The sequence below is a fragment of the Diospyros lotus genome, chromosome 2 (assembly GCF_014633365.1).
Source record: "Diospyros lotus cultivar Yz01 chromosome 2, ASM1463336v1, whole genome shotgun sequence".
Lineage (NCBI taxonomy): Eukaryota > Viridiplantae > Streptophyta > Magnoliopsida > Ericales > Ebenaceae > Diospyros > Diospyros lotus.
In genome coordinates this window covers 12,311,951-12,333,478 of record NC_068339.1, presented here as the reverse complement: position 1 = coordinate 12,333,478, position 21,528 = coordinate 12,311,951, and the positions used below count along the sequence as shown (strand labels likewise).

Below are 21,528 nucleotides of genomic sequence, written 5' to 3'. Positions count from 1 at the left end.
GGGATGAGAGCCAAATTTAGTGCTGGTGGAGGAGAAGCCAATCACTATTTCGACTATCCATCTTCTTCAATGATGGTGTGAGACTCTGCTTCGTGCTTATGACAATATGCCTTCTCCGACGAAGGCAATCACTTAAAGCTGCAACCATTCGCTTTCTCCAATCGATTCACTTTCTTTGACTAAAATAAAGCTTGCAACCATTCATCTTCTTCATCGAGTTTGGCTTACATGAATCGAGTTTGAATTTGAGGAGGGCTTTAAGTCTCGAGTCAAACTTGAGCCCATACATTCATCAAGTTGAGTCTGAACTCAACAAAACTTGATACAACTCAATTGCAACCTTTGTCACATATACTGCTACCCTTGTCACATGTATTGTTGCACTAGGCCTCCCAACGGATCGGACTTGATTCAGATCCGGCCCGTTTAGATAAATAAAAATAAAGTCCATTTAAGAGCAGACCTGGATCAGATTCGAGAATCCCAATCCTTTTGCCCCAGTCTTAAGCGGATCGGATCTTAAAAACAGATCTGATACTGAAGAGACGGTCTCTGTCCGGATCTGAGAAGAACGCTCGGATCTGAGAACACTCGCACTGGTGACTGCTCTGTCCCTCTCCCCCCCCCCCGCCCTCCCTTCGAAATCTCCTCAACTGCAGACTGCAAATCCACCGGCGGACTCTCTCCTCGTCGTTTGCCGGATCTTCCATCGCCACCGCCGACCGGAGGAGCCTCGCCAGGCATCACTAGGCTGTATCGTCTCTCTCTCTCTCTCTCTCTATCGTTTTCGAATCCCAGCGATGATCCAAGGGGGTTCGATCTTCAACCCCAGCATCGCCGGCCACCACCGGTATTTTTCTTTTTTTTTTCTTCAGATTTTTTTATTATTTTTCTTTTTTGTCTCCTCTCCTCTGCAGATCTGCAAGTTTGCCGGCGGCTTCTCTCTGAAACCCCTGCTAATAGATTCGCCGAGCGTCGCTGATCTGCCATCGCCGCCGGCATACAAAAAGGAGGAGCCTCGCCAGCCGTCGCTGGGCTGTGTCGGTTCTTTCTCTCTCATCCTCTCTCTCTCTCTTCTCCCTCGTTTTCAGACCCCAGCAATGATCCAAGGGGTTTCGATCTTCAACCCCAGCTATCATCGTTGGTGTTTCAGATCTGAAACCCCTCCGATGATTTTTGGGGTTTCAGCGCCGGTGGTGCCACCGGTATTTTTTTCTTTTCAGATTTTTTTTATTATTTTTCCTTTTGTCTTATCTCCTCTGCAGATCTGCAAGCTTTTTGATAATTTTGTTTCCCAGTTTTATTCGTTACCTGATTTCGACATTGTTGATATGAGATTCCTGCTAATGCATTATACTTGCTAATTGTTCCTAAATCCTTCTAAAGAATCTATTATGTCTTCTTGTGCTAAACTTGATCTTAAAGGGAAAACGTGCACATAAATTGCATAATGTTCACATATTCCAAATATAAATTGATCAATTACCCCCTTAAAAAACATAAAACTTCCAAGAATCCCTCATGTATCACAGTTAACATGCAGCCAGTTGGATGTGAACTTTTGGTTTGTTTAGCACATATACACTGCTCACAATGAAAAGAATGGCTCCTTTTATTAATGAAAAGAGAATGATATAGAACTTTGAAATAATTGAAACTAGGATGCCCTAGACGTTGGTGCCATAACATAATCTCAGAATCTGAAATAGTAAACAAGGAGGATCGAATATGTGACCTAGATCCAAGAGAATGACCAAGCCTTGAGATATAATAGAGATCTCCTTTCTCCTTAGCACTGCCAATCATCTTCCTCGAAGATAGGTCCTAAAATTCACAATAAGAAGGGAAAAATGTCACCAAACAACTCCTGTCTTTAGTTAGTTTGCTCACTGACAGTAAGTTACATTTTAAATTAGGTATATATAATAGATACAGGTGCTTCAGATCACATGACCGGTTCGCTCAAGGTGTTGTCAGCCTATAAACCTTGTGATCAGGGTATAACTATCTTGATAGCCGATGGTACTACATCTATGGCTCGAGGGAAAGGGACAGCTAATGTGACAAGCTTAATTCTAGATTTGATCACCTTAGTTTGGCTCAACAATTGTTGTAAAATCTCCAACTAATCTGCCGATAAAGTCAGGTTAGTTGATTTTCCAGTCTTAGTCTCTACCCCATAGGCTGCTTGATTCGCCTTCCTTTGGTTCTCAGGCTTCCAATTTGTTGGTTTTGCCATGGATTTTCCAGCAAGTTTCCTTCGTGTGATATGGCTTATTGCATCGGTTGCACCATTATTTATCTTTCTAGGACTCTCCTCTATACGTGTTAGGTGTGTCATGGTCCAAGGGTTTAGTCTAGGACTAGAATGGAAATCGGAAGGATCCGATAGGTTTAGAACTAAGCATTGCCTGGTTTAGGGGAGGAAATGAGAAGAATGAGGGGGAAAATCAGAAGAAGGGGGAAGAATAGAAGAACGAGAGGGAGAGACGGGAGACGGCAAGGAGAATTAAGAGAGAGATAGAAATCAGATTTTCATTCATTCAATAATCCCTTTCCCTTCTCCTACCAACAGCCTTATATAGGCTTCCTCTAACAAAAATAACAGCATCCATGTCGTATTACAAAATATCTCCTAACAACTTGCTAAATCTATTACTATAATACCCTTCTATAGAATCTTGGGTCATGACAATTTCTCCCTCCTTAAGAGAGTTCTTGTCCCCAAGAACTTGCAACAAGTAGCCATGGCTCTTCATCCAATTCTAGCCTTTTCCATCTGGTTCATCCTTCTTTCCTTCTTCCTCCTTCTAGGCTTCTTCTTCTTCGTTATTAGGTTTACAAGATCAAATCCAAGCATAAATTGGCCCAGAATTTCAGTAGGGAAAACTTCATCACTGTCCAATACAAGTAAGAAGGGCAGATCTATAGCCATTGTTGTTGTTACTATATCCCCATTCAACCCACAACCATGTTTTGCTGCAGAAATATCAACAGTAGCCTCAAAATGAAGCAATGGAGGTTTGTTTTCTTTCCTTGAATACTCATACTAAGGCTGTTTGTGAGCATTAACATCAGGAGATGCTGCAACTTCACTTCCAGTCAACGATTGCTCAATGATTGACACCTGGCCAAGTGTCTTAGCACTAGTAAGAGTGCTTGAGAGGCTGTCAATTGATTAATTGCCTTCCTCCAATTCCTTTTCCTCACTTTTTTCTTCCTTCGGCTTTTCCATTTTAAGAAACTCCTCTTTTTTGAAACTTCTATGATAGTCATCAAAGTATTCGGCGGGAAAACTGTAATGATACTCCTTAGATAGTATTATTGCAAACTCTTGCAACTTCTCGCGAAACATTCGACCAAATTCCTTGCACTCTTCATGAATCCCATTGCTTGTTCATTTGTCCCTGTTGCTGCCCACTGAAAATGCAGCCTTCTTTGGCTTCCATTGAGGCTCCCTTTCAGCTGAAAATGAAGCTTTCTTAAGTTGCAATTGAGACTCCATGGGACTCCTTCGTGCACTACTCTTCCTGGCCAAAATCTCACTGGCTGGAAAAGCAATAGGCCAAGAAACAGTAGCTCTTTCCATCCTAATTACCTTCTGTAACTGCCTCACCCAATCACCTCTAAAATTGATCCAAGAAGTGGCAAATTGCAGCCACTGTTATGCTTTAAGATCAAATCTATTGTGACAGCAGAAAAAATTGCACACTTACAGCAACTTGATCAGCCTTCTAAAGCATCTGACTCTCAGCCGAAAATCACAATCGGCATCACAGCAGTTGGATAATCAACTGCCTCAAGGCCAATTAGCCAAGAATCCCTCCGTCGGAATTAAGGAGGTTGATTTTGCCTGCAAGTTCTGATCAACCAGAACTCCTAGTGTGTCTGAATCCAATTCCGAAATCCAGCAGGAATTTGATCACGAGAACATAGCAGAGAGCGGTTGCGGTTAGAGAGTTCGCCTAGCTTGTCATAAATCACGGCCAAGGACCTTGCTCTGGTTAGTTCTCTTGAAGATCAAACAGCCAACGCCGAGGTATGCTTCACCTTCACACGTCTTCAAATATAGGTTGAGATTAGCAACGTTTCCAACCACGAAACTACCGATGCACCACTCTGAATCGCCTCCAAATTCAACTCAGTATTACTGCGGACCTCTCCTAGCCTACCTCGTCTTCAATTCCGAGCCGAAGTGACTTTGCTCGGTTTTGCTTTTCAAATCCGAGTTTGCCCTACTCGGCTAAGCCTTCCAAATCCAAGTTCGATTCTGACTTCAGTCATTGCTTCTTCCCCGAGGAGCGTTGCCTCCAATATTCAAGTCGCAGTGGATTACGGAACCTGCTCCCCTGCTATTTTCGACTTGCAACAGTCGCGAACCTCTTGCCAGTGATAACCCAACCAGTGATGAATCAATGCTTCCTTCCTCAGGTTCTGCCCAATCACCGACCACACCACGATCGCCAGAAACCTGCTACACAACCGCGATCGCTTGGAACTCCTGCGCCAGTCGCTACCTCCTGAGCCGAGGACCACTAGCCGATGGTAGCTCCTTGAATTCGCCTGGGTTGTTGAGAATCATGGCTGTCACCTCCTGACGCTACTCCACCTTTCAATTTCGAACTGCTTAGGATTAATTGATGCAGTTGGCGAGAACTGCTTTGCTCTCGTTTCGGTAATGGAGGAAGAAGGGTGAAGCAACTGAAGAAGAAGGGTGAAGCAACCGAAGAAGGCCACTCGATTAACTCTAGCAGAAGGAGTTGACGGCCAAGGAACTGCTCTCGCCTAGCATTTCCGAAATCTGGTAGCAACTACAACGGGTTCAAGAAGTCGCCCTGATCCGCTTCTTACTGTCTGGGTCAAAATCACTGACCAATCAAAGCGGCAGTACCCCACAGAACTCCGGTTGGAATTCTCGATCAAAATCGCAACACCCAGTCGCGTCTACAGGAAGATTATCGGTCTAGTCGGATTGGACTTCCGGTTTGGTCGCAACTCTCTGGGCCGTCCGCTTCACCTGTGACGGACTCCGCTCGCCTTGGACAATCGCAACCCTCTGGCTGTCCACGTCAACACCTTCGACGGACTCCTTACTCACTGCAATCCTAACGACTGGCCGAGGATGGTAAGGCTCTGATACCAATTTGTCATGGTCCAAGGGTTTAGCCTAGGACTAGAATGGAAATCGGAAGGATCCGATAGGTTTAGAACTAAGCATTGCCTGGTTTGGGGGAGGAAATGAGAAGAATGAGGGGGAAAATCAGAAGAAGAAGGGGGAAGAAACAGAGGAACGAGAGGGAGAGACGGGAGAGGGCAAGGAGAATTAAGAGAGAGATAGAAATCAGATTTTCATTCATTCAATAATCCCTTTCCCTTCTCCTACCAACAGCCTTAGATAGGCTTCCTCTAAGAAAAATAACAGCATCCATGTCGCATTACAAAATATCTCTTAACAACTTGCTAAATCTATTACTATAATATCCTTCTATAGAATCTTGGGTCATGACAAGGTGTTTTCATCCTTGAGGAGACCAAGGTTGATGTTTGTGAGTAGACATCAAATTGGAAGTTCCTGATGAATTTTAACATTACCTTCTTCCAGCTTTCTTCTCGCCTGACTTCTGCAAAAAACTTCCCTTATTGATGGCAAAGGTTTGGTTCCAAGTAGTCGACCTCTAACTTCATTAAGATTAGAGTTAAAGCCATGTAGAAAGTCAAACACTCTCTCATTTTCTATCATCTTGTCATACTTTCTTTCATCTTCAGAACACTCTCATGTGATTTCATAAAAATAGGTCCATTTCTTGCCACAATTTTGTTAGAGTGTTGTAATATTCAGTAACCATAGGATGAATGGAGGGAGCTGGAGCAGTTTTGTACTTAGGAACAGGAACTAATGTGCTGGGAGGAAAAGATTGAACATGCTAAGATGAGGTAAAAGATAATGGTTGGGATGAAGAATTATTAGAACTTGCAAATGTGTGTGCAGACTCAGGAGAATTAGAAGATTGTGCTACCCGAGGACAAGAAACAATAGAAGAAGAAGAAGAAGGAAGAGATTGAAAAACCAAAGTAGAAGAACTATTTGAACTGGATATAGATGACGTAGAGGACGAAGAGAAAAGAACCTGGAAAGGAAATTCATCCAGGTTGAAACTTACATGCCTAGAAACATAGATTTTTCTAGAAGGATGCAAACAAATGTAACCTCCTTGAGTATGGCTATATCCAAGAAATATACACTTGAGGGTGTGAAAATCAAATTTGTGCTTGTTATAAGGTCTCAAATAAGGAAAACAAGTACATCCAAAAGGTTGTAGCAATAGGTAATTTGGTGTTTTATTATAGAGAAGTTCAAAAGGGGTACGAAACTATAATGAAGAGGAAGGCAGCATGTTAGTAATAGAAGCTGCAGCTTGGAAGGCCTTTTCCCAGAATTTTAATGGCATGTGAGCATGAGCAAGTAATGTAAGACCCATCTCCGCTACATGCTTATGTTTCCTTTCTGCTACACCATTTTGTTGGTGAGTATAAGGGCATGAAAACCTAGGCTGTATTCCATGACTTTGTAGGTAAGGTAAAAAGGCTCGAAATTCCCCTCCATTATCGGTTTGGATAGCTTTAAGCTTGGTTTGGTGTTGATTTTCAACAAGTTTATGAAAACTGATAAAGGTAGGCAAATCATCTGATTTTAACTTCAGAGGATATAGCCATGTGAACCTTGAATAAGTATCAACAAAGATAATATAATATCTGAATCCTTTAACAGAAATAGTAGGGGAAGGATCCCAGACATCAGAATATATCAACTCCAATGGTCTCTTAGCGGTAATATTATGAGAGACAAATGGAAGTTGATGATGTTTACCAAGTTTACAAGAATCACAGAATGAAAGAGCTGAAGAAGGGCATGGAATTCAAATTTTATTAAGAACCAATTTCAATACATTGTATGTAGGATGACCCAAATGAGCATGCCACTGCTAGCATGTCTTATTGTATTGAGCTAAACAAACATTAGGAGACAATCCATGACTAAATGGAAGCTGTGTTTTACAACAATCAGAAGAAAAATCAGCACATTTATTCATAGAAGACGAAGTAGTAGTAAAAGACATTGGATGAGGAGACTTGACAGAATGCTTAGGGACGCTAGCAGCTTGACCAAAAGTAGGAACCAACTGATAAAGACCATCCCTAAGTTGTCCTCAAAGTAGCACAAGCCCTGTATTCTTGTCCTTAATCAAACACACATTGAAATGAAATTCAGCAATCACATTGTGATCATTAGTAAGTTGTGATACACTGATTAAACTTTTCTTCATATGAGGAACATGAAGAACTCTAGGTAAAGTAATAACAGAAAAAGGTTTAGTGTGAGTGTATAGGTGTCCAAGACCAACATTAGATATAGACAATTGCTTACCATTACCAATAGAGACCTTGTCTCCTCCATTGTAAGGTGCATGCAATGTCAAGTTGTTGAGATTTGAAGTGATATGATTTGTGCCTCTAGAATCCACAAACCATGAATGATCAGACAACGGTGAGGGAGACAAATTCTCTGAAGGCTGAGAAAAATGGCCATACGAGGTGACTCTTTGTGAAGAACCTATATCAGTTATGTAGGGCACATTAGAATTAGTAAAGGTAGCTACATATGCCCTAGAATCAATAACCCTCTGAAAATTTTGAGAATTCTAAAAGTTCTGAGAATTCTGACCACCAGTATTCCTTTGGAAGTTTTTGTCAAATCTATGATAGCATTTATCAACAAAGTGCCCTGGTTTTCCACATAATTGACAATAGATTCGTCTATTTGATCTACCACAACCTCTTCCACCTCTATATCCTCCTCCTCTTTGTACAAAACCTCCTCTAGTATTGTTACCATTGTGTGATGCAACAAAAGTCATATTTACATTAACAGGAGCATGCATAACAGATTCAAAATTCACCATAGATTGTGCAGTATTTTTAGAATGTAATCGCTACTCATGCATCAACAATAAGTACTGCACTTTTTCCAAGTCTATTTCATCCATTTGATAGGTGATCAAGCTTACAACTGTCTCATACTCATGATCTATTCCATTTAGAATTGCAAGTAATAGATCCTTATCACTCAAAGATTCACCAATAGCAGCCAACAAATGACCAATTGTCTTAATTTTCAGAATGTAATCATTAATAGACATAGAATCCTTTTTTATAGGCCTTAGTTGCTGCTTTAATTGGAAAGACTTTGCTATGTTTTGACGAGAATACAAGCTCTCAAGAGCAGACCATACCTTGACAGATGATTCACATTGAATCACCTGTGCAAGCACCTCCTTGTCAATGGTAGAGAACAACCAGCCGAGTAGCAATTGGTCTGATCGCATCCAATTCATATAATCCATGTTAACCACTGGAGCTTCACCATCGCCAGCTAGATCCAACACATATTTAGGAGGAGGAGGTGACTTATTCAAAAATGGCAACAAGTCGAAGGTACGGATTGTCGCGAGAATCTGTGCTTTCCAAAAAATATAGTTACTTGAGTCTAGCTTGATAGGTATAAAGCTAAATGCCTTCGCCACAGACAAGAAATCAGACTGCAAAGATGAGGATAGCGAGGTGGAAGAAGGTATCGGAAGTGAAGAAGAAGAATTCCGATCAAGATTCGAGGCCATTGACGCAAGTTGCAAGCTCTAATACCATGTAAAGATGATTAGGGCTAGAGAAATCTAGGGCATGAGAGAAATAAAAGAAGAACTTCAAAGATGAATAATATTTCCAGCAACCTTACAACGAAGCTCATTGAGCTTATATACAATTGTGCCTAACTACTATAACAGAATTTAATACCGCAAACTAACAGCCTATGCTAGATAAAACACATAACATAATAACAACACATGCTAGATAAACACATAACAGAAATAACACCAAGTATGCTAACAAAAATAGGCTTAAGTAATCTCTTCAACACACTCCTAGAGCTTGGTACACCAAGTTAAGAAATGCTCTCCAGTTTTGGGGTTTCTTACGGGCTGTTTCAGATGCTTCATTGTTTGTTAAATGAACTTCCACCTTTGTCATTTTTATCTTGGTGTATGTTGATGATATATTGATTACTGGCTCGGATTCAGCTCTTGTACAAGCTTGTATTCATGATCTTGACACTCATTTTGCTCTAAAAACTCTAGGATTTATTAATTACTTTCTAGGGTTTGAGGCATATAGAGATAGCAATGGTCTCTACCTTACTCAGTCCAAGTATGTGTTAAATTTATTAAAGAAGGTTGCTCTGTCAGATTGTAATTCATGTGACACTCCAGTTGATTATGCTATCTCTCTAATTGATGAAGGTGAATTATTTGCTAATCCAGCCTTGTATCGAACACTGATAGGGTCATTGCAATACCTTACTTATACAAGGCCTGATATAGCTTTTGGAGTGAATAAACTTAGTCAGTTTTTGGCTAATCCTAAGCAGCAGCACTGGTTGGCTTGTAAAAGGCTGCTGAGATATCTTAAGGGTACAATTGGTCTTGGCCTCTTCTTTTCACCTTCTTATGCAGATTTATCTCTTAATGTTTACACGGACGTCGACTTTGCTGGTTGTAGAGTGTCTTGGCGGTCAACTAGTGGGATATGTATCTTTCTTGGTAACAACCTAATCATTTGGAGTTCAAAGAAACAATCAGTGGTTGCTAGGTCTGTTGGGGAGGCTAAGTATAGAGCCATTGCTCAGGGTGTGACAAAAGTTATGTGGCTGATATCCTTATTTGGTGAGTTGGGTTATTCGTGTGTGCATACTCCAATTATTTGGAGTGACAATCAAGCAGCCCAGAGCATGGCTGAGAACCCAGTTTTTCATGCTCGTACAAAACATATTGAAATTGATATCCATTTTGTTCGTGAAAAGGTGGAGAAGAATCAAGTTGAGATTAGATATGTGTCTACTACTCATCAAATTGCAGATGTGTTTACTAAAGGATTACCACGGAGCAGATTTAAGTTTTTGGTGGACAAGCTACATATGCAGCCATCTCTCATGGTTACTGTGGTTGCTGATTCTCGAGAATTAACTGCTAGACAAAGGCTCAAAGGGAAGTCTACTTTGAGGGGGAATGTTGAAGAGATTACTTGAGCCTATTTCTGTTAGCATACTTGGTGTTATTTCTGTTATGTGTTTATCTAGCATATGCTGTTGTTATGTGTTTTATCTAGCATAGGCTGTTAGTTTCGGTATTAAGTTTTCTGTTATAGTAGTTAGGCACAATTGTATATAAGCTCAATGAGCTTCGTTGTAAGGTTGCTGGAAATATTATTCATCTTTGAAGTTCTTCTTTTATTCTCTCATGCCCTAGATTTCTCTAGCCCAAATCATCTTTACAGACGTGTACTTAAAGGAGTCTACAGGTCGTAGGGAAGAAAGGAACGTCTGCCACAAGAACGTGGCTTTGATACCATGAAAAATGAAGGAATGTTGGAAATTAATGAAAAGAATGTACTTCCATGCCTTCATTGATCCAAGAGATACACTAAATATACACACAATCCCCCAAAAAATCTCCTGGAATACAGGAATAGATTACAACATGTTCCAGATTAGAATTTATTTGAACTAAGACTTTCTTATCTGGTTTTTTGGAGCAGCTTTATCCTTCATTTTCTTTATCTTCTTAGTTCGAACTCTTCTAATCTTTTCCCATCTTAATCTCATCTTCTTATCTCCTTATCTACCCCACTTACAGCTTGAAATTATTTCTCCTTTTTCCTTTATCTTCTCCAACAGTTTGTTTTCTTTTGAATTTCTTTTATGTTCTTGTACAACTTATGCATTGAAAAATCCTATGCAAACAAGTCATGTTTGAATATAATTCAAAATGAATAGAATATACAAGAAAGTGAGGTAGAGCCTTCTTTTCTCTAATTTTCCTTGAAAATTATTTTGACTTAAAATTTCTTCCCCTAGTTTTAAATTGATTTAATTGATTCCATGCACTGGTTGGGACCTCCATTTTTGGGAATTTGGATCACATTCCTCGCATCCTGGGATGCAAAAGAATCACAGTCTGGAATGCACAATCCAGATTGTGGTTCGGGCGGGGGGGGGGGGGGGGGGGGGGGTGGTTGGGTCGTAGGAGGGAAGCCAGTAGCATGAGAAGTTTTGAGGGGATTCCTCAGTCCATAAGCGTGGTTTTTTTAATTCAAGTTCCTTTTATCATCCAAATAACCTGGAAGGGCCATACACTAATAGTACTCATATGATTGGCTACCTATTATCCAGATAATAGTACTCTTTTGTGTGGTCTAATTTTATATGCCATAATTGAAAGGCTTTAAAGGAACATTTTTGAAGAGATCAATTTTTTGCCTTTATTGCTTTGCGTGTGGGTGTTTTATTTGTTTTTTAGGGGGGGGAGGGGGGGGGGGAGGAAGTGTTGTAAATTTTGATTATCCGTAACAACAAATCTAGGAGTCTTAGGAGTCCTTGATCAACATAACTGAGTATGGGTAGGACCATGATTTTACATAGTTTGCAATCCCTGTTTGCAGTCTTGGCTTTTGCAAATGTACCTTTAGTTAGTTGCCGATTGAAAAAAATGGTTGCTTTCTTCAAATTATGTGCTACTGCCACTTACTTTTCCTCTAAAACAGTTCCTTTATTTGGCCAAAGTTAGAAGAAAAGTTTTAATTTCCTAGAGGAAGAAAGCTTGGTTTCAACATTGCAAATTATACCTGTGTTGCCTTTTGCTTCAGCTTTCCATTTTAAAATGTCTTTGGTTTTACAGTTTTAAATTTATGGCACAATGAAAGTAAATGATTGAATTAGTTTCTGCTCCACAGTCAACATGTGTGATTGACTTTTATTTGATTATATTTTTCATGGTTGAAGGAAGTGTTGGCTTCTGCATTCCTTGCTTTTAATAAATTAGGCTGTATGCACAACTTTGTTTCAACAAAATCTTACCCAGGAGACTAATTAAGATTTTGCTTATTTATCTAGTTACTTGGAGACAATAGATGGACGTAGGAGGACCTCCAGCTGTTGTTCAAAAAAAGATGCCACTCACACCTAAAGCCATAATATACCAGAGGTTTGGCAGTGAAGCATGCTATAAGGTTGAGGAAGTACATGAATCTACTCAAAATGAATGCCCAGGGTTATCCATTCCACAGAAGGGCCCCTGTCTTTATCGCTGTTGCTTGGAACTTCCAGACTTTTCTGTCATATCAGAAGCCTTCAAGAGAAAAAAAGATGCAGAGCAGTCTGCTGCAGAGATGGCTTTAGAGAAGGTTTTATTTCATTGTTTGTGTTGCATAAATTGCTCCAATGAAGATGTAATTTTAAGATTGTGTCGGACAATGGATTTATCTTTAGATGTTTTATCAGTTTTCATGTGCTTTTCTTTTGGTTTTATCTTGTTAGTTATTTATTGATTTTCACTAATGTCTTCTACATTTTTCTTTAATTACTAATCCATCAAGTTGTATTAGTTTTTTCCACAATCTTGATCACCTAATATTCATATGCTACTCTGGTTTGCTAGGTGCTCAATTTTGATACCAGTTAGCTTCATCAGTGAACTGTTTTGCAATAAAAAAAATCCAAAAATTTGTTCACATTTTTCTGTCGTCTTACTTTATTATTTACTTAATACAAAACTTAGTCAATAGTAAATAATAACTGCAGGATCTCTGCGTGATACATCCAGTTAGTTTGTCCATGGCATATGAGGAAGAAGTGTTGCTTAATTGTTAGCGTCAATGTGAGTGAACTGTCATCTGGGTTTCCTTGTGAGTGTAGCCCTTTAGATGTGGCTTTGCACTTGTCTTCTAGTGACTCTCTAACCTTATCAAAAACTTACCTCACTATCAATATTTACAAACAAGTCTTCTCCTTTTCTTTGGTCTCTGATGCCCACAAGATTCTGTTCCTGATGATCCTTTAGACTTTAATTGCCAACAAGCAGGGTTGTATTGGGTGACCCAGGCAATTGGATTCAATTTTATGCACATTCAGAATAAATTTAGTTTCTGTAACCGAGGTAACTTGTTTACCTTTTACTGTATTTATTATGGAGGAAAACATATTTTTTTAACAACTGATTTTTGTAGCATTTCATACACAGATGATTATTTTAACTTTTAGAAAATAACTGATGGAAATTAGAAAGTCAAGATTTAGTTGAAAGTGAAGGCTTGGGTTGAGAGCAGGGGATCACATTTTGAAAGAACTACTCATTTTGGTATAACTAAGTCATGAAGTTCTCTCATATTGTAGCCGTTTTTTTTCAATAATCAACATTTCTATCTGGTACTTATATTTCATCCATATAGAATGTGAAATTTTTATAATATATTGCATTGATCTACCCATGTGAAGGACTATGGATGGCACAAGGTAAGTGCATCCCTTAGGCATAGTGCCTCTGTATAATATTAAAAACTCAAGCCTGTCTTCAAATGGTTGCCAACTCCATGGCAAATCATCAATTCAGTGGAACTGATATTACCTCATTTAGGTTGGACATGTGGAAGCATGATTTTTTCTACCCCAAGGATTTGCAGTGTTTGGAATTTTGGGAATTGTTGACGAATTAGGTTTGATCTCCTCTGTAATGGTCACTTAACCACTGCAAAAACCCAAATCCCTACTGAAATAGAAATAGACTATAGTAAAATCATGTAGGAACAAGATTATATATTTTACCAAAGTCATATAGAAATAGTTATATGGGACATACCAAATTCATGTTGGAATAGGAATATAGATTATGTCAAATCAATGCAGAAATAGGTATACAGCATGTATACAAAATCTGTCTAGGAATGGATATACATACTTAAATTATGTCATGGTATATTTACTGAGTTTAAATTCAGTTATATATATGTATGTTTTTTTAGACCACGATTTGGCCTCAAAACCAATGCATCAGGCAGTTTGAGCAATGTAGTCCAGTTCAGTTTAACTTAGTTTTGGTAGGCCCTATTGTTTGTTCTTTTGGGCATTAGTTATTTTCTTAGTTTTGAAATTCATTGTAGTTTCCTCCAGTTATTATAGGTAGGGTTGCACAAACATTAATTCAGTTTATTATCATGAAATGAATATTGTTATGGTTCAGTTATTTGTTATTAATTGTTATTGTCATGATATGATACATACAAAGGCTTGCTTGAACCTAATGGTTTATGGTTCATTAAGAGTTAAGTATTGGTCATGGGCCCCCTTTCGGTCATGACAACCACTACCAAAATTTTGCTAAAAAACTATTTGTAACAGATTTTTGTTGTTGTGGAAGAATCAATATTTGTAATTTTGCTCATATCTTTTCTAGTCTATAACAACCACCCCCACCCCCTCCACAAGCCTGAAATACCACTAGGTGGGGTAGGTTACATGAATTCTAGTCCTCTAGTTATTTCTTCCATCCATCACCATATGGCTCATATCTTTTGTAAGGCTATTATATTCTAGGTCATGTTTAATGGTTTCCCATCAAGTTCTCTTTGGTCTACCTGTTTTGCTACAAACCTTCTCCATTTCATCCACTCATCTCATAGGTGCTCCTATTGGTCTTCTTTTTCATATTTTCAAACCATTTGAATTGTGTCTTGCACACCTTATTTTCAATAGTTGCCACTTTAACCTTATTATGTATAATCTCATCTCTAATTTTGTCTTTCTTGTATGGTTGCATATCTGCCATGATATTCTCATCTAAGTTACTTGCCCATGTTGTTACCATAGTTGCCCAACATTTTAAGCCATTCAATGAAGATGACCTTATAGTTGTTTGGTAAAGCTCCCCTTCTAGCTTTAGATCTTATGATCACATAAATTACTGGACACACTTTTCCGCTTTTACCAATCTGTTTTAATTCTATGAGTAACATCCTAAATAATCTCCCCTTCTTTTTGGACAACTGATCCAAGAAACTTAAACTGATCCTTTCTGGAATGACTTAATCTTCAAGTTTTATCACCACATCATCTCTACTTGAGGTGACCACTAAAAAAAAAAAGCTCTATGTGGTGTAAAGTGCTGCTTTTTTTTTTTTTTTTTCCTGAACTTTGGAATATTTGGCGCATTATGATGATTTCCATCTTTTGACTTGTTGAAATTTGCTACTTCCCAGTGAAGAAGAATCATATAAACTATGACAGTTATTGTATTTGTGTTGTAAATTATTACATGTCATGTGTCTAATTAATCAGTTGTGTTCACATTACTCATGGAGAAAATCCTTTACCTAATGGCATTTAGCTTTCATGTTCATCACCAAATGAAAGCAAATCCTTCACTAAAAGATGCATTTGAATATTTTCCTTTCGTCAAGGAAAGATGACTGTCTAGTTTTTTGCAAATATCCTTCAACAAGCATCCTTTATTGTGATCATGTGTCTGACATTTAACAATTGTGCAAAGACTCGTCAGATTGGACTTGGTATAAATTAAGCAGCTGAAGTTGGTTGTTCTGGATTTTCTCTACCTTTCCTGCTTCATCAAAGTATATTTTCTAGTGGAGAAAATAATTTCAATAAAGATGCACCAATAAGGTTCTAAAGGCTCCGCATGTGTGATATGGAAAAATTAGGGATATTATTAGTTATTTATCATGCATAATTTCCAAGATCATATATTTTTCATATTTCCCTCAGTCTCCATGGAAACTCACTAATTGACTAATCAAAAGCAAATGTCCTCATATGTTATATTCTTTTTTTTTTTGTGGGTGTTTTTGCAGCTAGGCATGAGCACTACAACTGATGATTCCACTGTACAGGATCCATGGGATGAGTTTGTTGCTCGCTTCTCTTACTTTTTCTCAAATGAGGTAAATTTGTTGTGCTGAAATAAAACATGATAAACTAGCTTATGTTTTTGTAGTGACAAATCATGCCACTGTTGGAGTCTTGAAATCACCATGCTATGTTACTTCATTTCATTTGGATCAACTTTCTAAAAAAAATTGAACTGTTACATTGCTGCTGTAATGTACAGATTTGGCTAGTTACAGCCTTTCTCCTTTGAAAGTTGTTCTTTTGTGTTGATACTGTTCTAGGTGTCTATTGAATTTGTCTTAATTATCTCATCAAAACTCGAATACCTGTTTATACCATTGTCAGCATCAGTTTTTGTGGTAGTTTGTTCCTCAGCAATTTCTTTTTTCAGTTCATAGAAGATATTGTGAAAGACTTTTAGGGAACTGGGGTTTGTGGCATTCTAGGTGATCTAAAGGATCTTAAGAGCAAGGTAATGTGAGTTTTTACAATGCCTCTTGATAGGGAAATTCAATTAGAGCTGAATATATAGCTTTCTCTATGAGATTGAGATGTGCAATGATTTAGTTATCAGAGGACTTTTTTCTGTTTATTGAGATGCTCTACATAGTTGATGGTAGTGATGGATTGCTAATTGGCCCGCAAAAGTGGCTGCGCTGATGATTCAAGGCTGCCATTCATTGACTAGTTAAGGAGTTAATAGATTACCCATTGTGTATTGAATTTGCATTCTTCTGTCTGATGGATAATGCATTTTTATTTAGCCTTGGTACGTACTAAGTGCCTTATTCTTCATTAGTTTTTATGGACATTGATCTTGATTAACAGTGCTTTGCTTTCTTTTCTGTCACATTATTGCAGTTCCTTTTATCTCATCATCCCCTGAGTGGTCACTTCAGAGCGGCTTTGCGGAGAGAGGGTCAGCTGAATGGCTTAATTCCAATTTCTGTCTTTGCTATCTGTGATACAAAGATTAGTAATTTATGTAAAAGCATAAATCCAAAGGTCGAATCAAATCCTCTATTGATTATCTCACTTATACTAAGGGCAGCTCCAAGATTATCTGGTTCTGTCTCTACTTCTGAAGAACAGCTTTCAATGCGGAGGGAAAAGCCATACCCTCCTGAGATTATACAGTCTGTAGTTAACAAAGAGTCAAGCTTGCAGGAAAGTATCTGGGTTGAAGTGGTACGGATCCCATACTTGGTTGAAAAGACTGTTGAACCATTGACTCTTAATTTTCCCTCAGAAGGTTATTACCTGGATGTCATTGCTCGAGAACTTGGATTAACTGATGCTTTTAAGGTTATGATTTCCAGGTAATCAAAATCTATGGTCCTGTGGATTCTTATTCTTTAATTTCCTTTCATTTGATTTTACATATCTTGTTATTCTTAGTCTCAAATCATGTTAATATGTGAATCTCAAACTGGGGCACTCATTTAACAACTAAATGATAAAACCGTATCCCTAATTTAACTGGATCCTTCAGTATGCCATCGATGAGCTTTTTACTTGTCCTATATGGAAATGAAGATGATCCAGTGTTAATTATTCTGTAGACACTTAAGATATTTTGAGAATACATTAAGACAATTATTGTCTATTTTGAGAAGTACATTAATTTTTTTCGTCTACATAGTTGAATCTAGTTGTCAACATTTAACTCACTCATCATATGGCTGTTAATTTCACATCTTCACAAGACTCTGCGGACCATTTTATTTACTTCTATCATGCTTGTAATATGGAAACAGTTGCAATCAGGCATGGTTATCTCTATCTAGAGTGTCTTGTTTTAAAAGATAAAGTAAGAACTCCTGTATTGGAGTGGATGGCTTAGAATTCCTTTTAACAGCAATAATGTTTTTTCTTTGTTGTTCATGCAAAGCATGGAAGAAATTATCGAGTGATGGAACTGGTAGATTTGGGATTGCAGTGCCTGTGGTTACTGTCAAGCCTCAGTCTGGAGCCTAATATCTTCAGAAACTTGGAGGATTCAGGATAGCAGCATTTCCATCATGTGCCCCTGAACGCATGACAACCCTGACTTGGCGTGTAGAGAAGCCACCTTTATCTCACTCTGATCCAAGGCCCAAACTTTTCCTGAGTAGTTTTTTGAACTCCACTGCATCTCAAAGTCAATCATCCACACGATTTTATAAATCTGCTACCACAATAGTACTCACAAGTATAACATATTAGTGGAAATACAAATACCCAAAGAATCAACCTCAAGCACAGGGGCGGATCCAGAAATTTGTGTAGGGGGAGGCTGAAATATTTTTTTGAGGTGTAAAACTGCACATCAAAGATTTTGGGGTGGGCTGTAAATTTTTTTTTTGACTAGGTTATTATTAAAAATTATTATTTTTACATTAAAAAATTAATTTTAATTGTGGGCTGAAGCCCAGGGAAGCTCACACGTGGATCCACCACTGCTCGAGCATCATTCTTTAAATATTTAGAAATTACTAGAAAGTATTAAGCTGACCCCACCTAGTGGGATTGAGGCTTAGTATGTTGTTACTAGAAAATATAATAGTGTGCACATATTCTGAACATTTTGTTTATTCATCCCTTCTGAATCTTTAAAACACAATAAGAAATAGACACAGAAAGTTTGGGATTGTATAAGTAGATGGCAATTATCACAAACTATCATAGCAATGGTGATTCAAGTTGAAGATTACCATGATGCTTGAGGAGGAAAGCAAGTAATAATAGCTATGGGCCTAAGATTAATAGCATAGGCTGCACGTGAGAGAGATGAGAAGAGGGAAATCATAGAAGGCATATAATTTCTGTATTTAATGGAACATTTAGTAGATTAACAGGTTTCTTTTGTATGGTAAATCATTACTTTGTTGTAGGTGCGCACTGTGGGCTGGGCAGGGATTTGGGGGGGGGGGGGGGTTGGGGGGGGAACCTCTGAACCCATGCCAAGCTGGACTATAAATCATGTTCATACATTTTTGGCCAAACTTTTCTAACCCACTTAGATTCATTTAAAGTTATACATTAGGATGGGGGTGGAGTGGAGACCCTGAAGATCCAAGTTGAATTACCATTCCTAGTAGGTTGTTTTCTTTTCTTTTTGTTACGAAAATTGTTGCCATTAAAATCTGCTCATTACCCACTTTTCTTTTTACAGGACTATTGGTAAAGCTTCCTCTGAGATGAGATTGTACTTCTGTGCTTCCAATTCACATCTGGATCCATCATTAGAAGCTGTTTGTTCCAAAGGGTTTTTGAATGCAAGAGCAAGTTACTTATCTGGCCATCTTATAGATGGTGATGCAATTCTGGCTTCCATTGGATACACATGGAAGCCTACTGACCTCTTCTATGATGATGTTTCCTTGGGCACATATTACAGGTTTCTGGCTATCACATTATTTCATTCCTCCATATGCATCCTCCACTTTTTTCATTTCCGCATAAATGCTTGGATGATTGTTAGTTTAAATCATTTGCATTTTTTGTTCTCAAGAACTGTCTTGGCTCAGAGTTTGCAATCCAATCATATTGAATGAAAAATAAATTTGTATTATGGCATAATGTGGATTGCCATAGTTATATTTCCTTTCTGATCCTTTCTTCATGGGAATTTCCTTTTATTTTCTATCTTGTAATAGATGTCTTGACTCTAGAAGTCAAATTAAAAGATTGGATTTAAGGCCTTTTGACATGGATGCGGACCTTTTGCTCTGTAGTGAAACTTCTGTCAGTTAATTTGTTATCGATGGTGAACTTCAGAAGTTCTTGGAAGTATGTTGACAGAAAAAAGCGCAAAATTGGGTTTAGGGGGGGAGGGAGGGTTGCAATGCTTCCTTTGCAGTACCAATAAATTTTTTTGGTTCATTTGTCAAGGATAAAGTGTCATGTTGGGGCAAGGAATAGCTGTAATCACATAGTAATAAAAAGTCTTTCCATAAATTTGATATACTGCAGTTTTTACATTAAAGAATTAGTGTCAAAGTAATTTTACTGTGTTTTACATTTTCTGACATCCCAACTTTTAGTTTGAGATCTAGGTATGGTGAATGTTATATTATCTTGGTGATGATTCAATATATGGATCTTTTAGTCATTAATTAGCTCCAAATATTCACTATTTAATTGTTGTAGCACCTCTTTTTACAGGGTACTTATTAATATGACACCAAGTGGAGCTTACAAGTTGTCCAGAGAGGCAATACTCACAGCAGAGTTGCCTGGAACCTTTACGGCACGTACCAATTGGAAGGGTTCATTTTGGAATTTGATTTGTACATTCTGTCGCCAGCACCATTTATTTGAACATGTTTTTTCTGTGGTAAGTAATCCCCTAGAATCGCCAATATCACCTGAATCGCACAATTTGAAGGTCACTGATCCAGGGAATGAAAAAATGAATGCATGTGGTAATGCTGTTGGTGGTAGTAAACAAGTATCCAGAGCAACATTTAGATGTGGAGTAAAAATATTCTCTAAGAGTCAGGATTTGATTATTGAGTGTTCACCAAAAGAATCTTTTAAGAAGCAGAATGCTGCCATCCAGAATGCTGCATGGAAAATTCTCTCATGGTTGGACAAATATTTTAGGAAACCTGATATACCTTTGGAAGATCTGATGTCTTTTGGAGATGTTCTCGATGTCCAATTCCATCACCAGCAATTCTATAGAAAATTTTCCCTGTGTAAATCTGTGAATAAATTTTGGCAGAGCATTGGGACTCAAGAAAGCAGACTAATAGGCTCAGATTATATGAATCAGCTAAATGGAATGGTGGGAGATGGAGGGTGCCCTATAATCATTGAAGGTCCTGATTCTGAAGTCTCTCCATCTAATGGGGCTTTAGTATGTATAATCTATAGCATTTGCTTGGTAAAAGAAACAGAATATATGAAAGAACTCATTGAAAGCAGTGAAGAATTTGAGTTTGAGATAGGGACTGGTTCTGTCATGTTGTGCGTTGAAGGAGTTGTGACTCAGATGTCTGAGCACCAGTCTGCAAAGTTTTATATGAACTTGCCTCCTCAAGAATGGATATTAGCTTCAGCTCGTGACACATCAATAATACTTCCATTATTAACTTCAGGTAAGTAAAAATCGCTCCTATGATGTTGATTTCATAATGTTGTATTGCATCTGTCAGCTAGCTGTGCCTTTGGAATGGTAAAAATTCCAGCTCACCTATTATTTAAATTGTTGGCTCCCGTCATTCCAAGTTGAGCTGTGTAAATTTTTTTCCAATATGCATTGTGTGTAGTACAGTTAGAATTTGATGTAACAATCTGGAAGGATATTATGTGGATAAATGTGGAGGTGAATTTGTGGTATGTGGAAGATCTTCCCCGTTTTAAGAAGTGAGGGAGCATGACAAAATTGGTTGTGTGTCCCAGTGAGCTTGGTTGTGAGCAGATATGTGGTATTTTCTTTTTCCTGTTCTATTTTTTCTCCATGATCTGAAACTAACCTTTTCTATTCCTTGGGCATTACCTCTCAACCATTTGATTTTCTTATGGCTGTCAAATGGTTGGAACCACTAGGAGATTTAAGAGAAAATGTAATGGTAAGACATCAATTGGAGGTGTGATGAGGAGTCAATGACAAATGCTTCTTATTTTGCAACTTCAGTCGTGTAATGAACTTCTAGGAAGCAAAAGTTCAGCTAGTTAAATTATTCTTGTAGCAGGCAATGGATCTAACAATGCTCCTTTCTTTTGTTTGGCTTTCTTCATATTAACCCTGGGTTTAT

The 21,528-nt window shown here is 38.2% G+C and overlaps 1 protein-coding gene across 5 annotated transcripts in view; it reads left to right on the top strand.

Moving 5' to 3' along the window:
- Positions 1-542: 542 nt before the first annotated feature.
- The window catches only part of LOC127794495 (small RNA 2'-O-methyltransferase), a 51,420-nt gene continuing 30,434 nt past the window's right edge, over positions 543-21,528 (top strand). Inside the window, exons 1-7 of one of the 5 annotated variants that reach the window (XM_052325644.1) lie at positions 543-753; positions 918-1,040; positions 12,002-12,291; positions 15,748-15,837; positions 16,646-17,103; positions 18,939-19,163; positions 19,931-20,868. In XM_052325644.1, the coding sequence (XP_052181604.1) occupies positions 12,019-12,291; positions 15,748-15,837; positions 16,646-17,103; positions 18,939-19,163; positions 19,931-20,868 (1,984 nt within the window). In that variant the 5' untranslated portion in view covers positions 543-753; positions 918-1,040; positions 12,002-12,018. The other 4 variants (XM_052325640.1, XM_052325643.1, XM_052325641.1 and 1 more) reach the window with 4 other exon arrangements.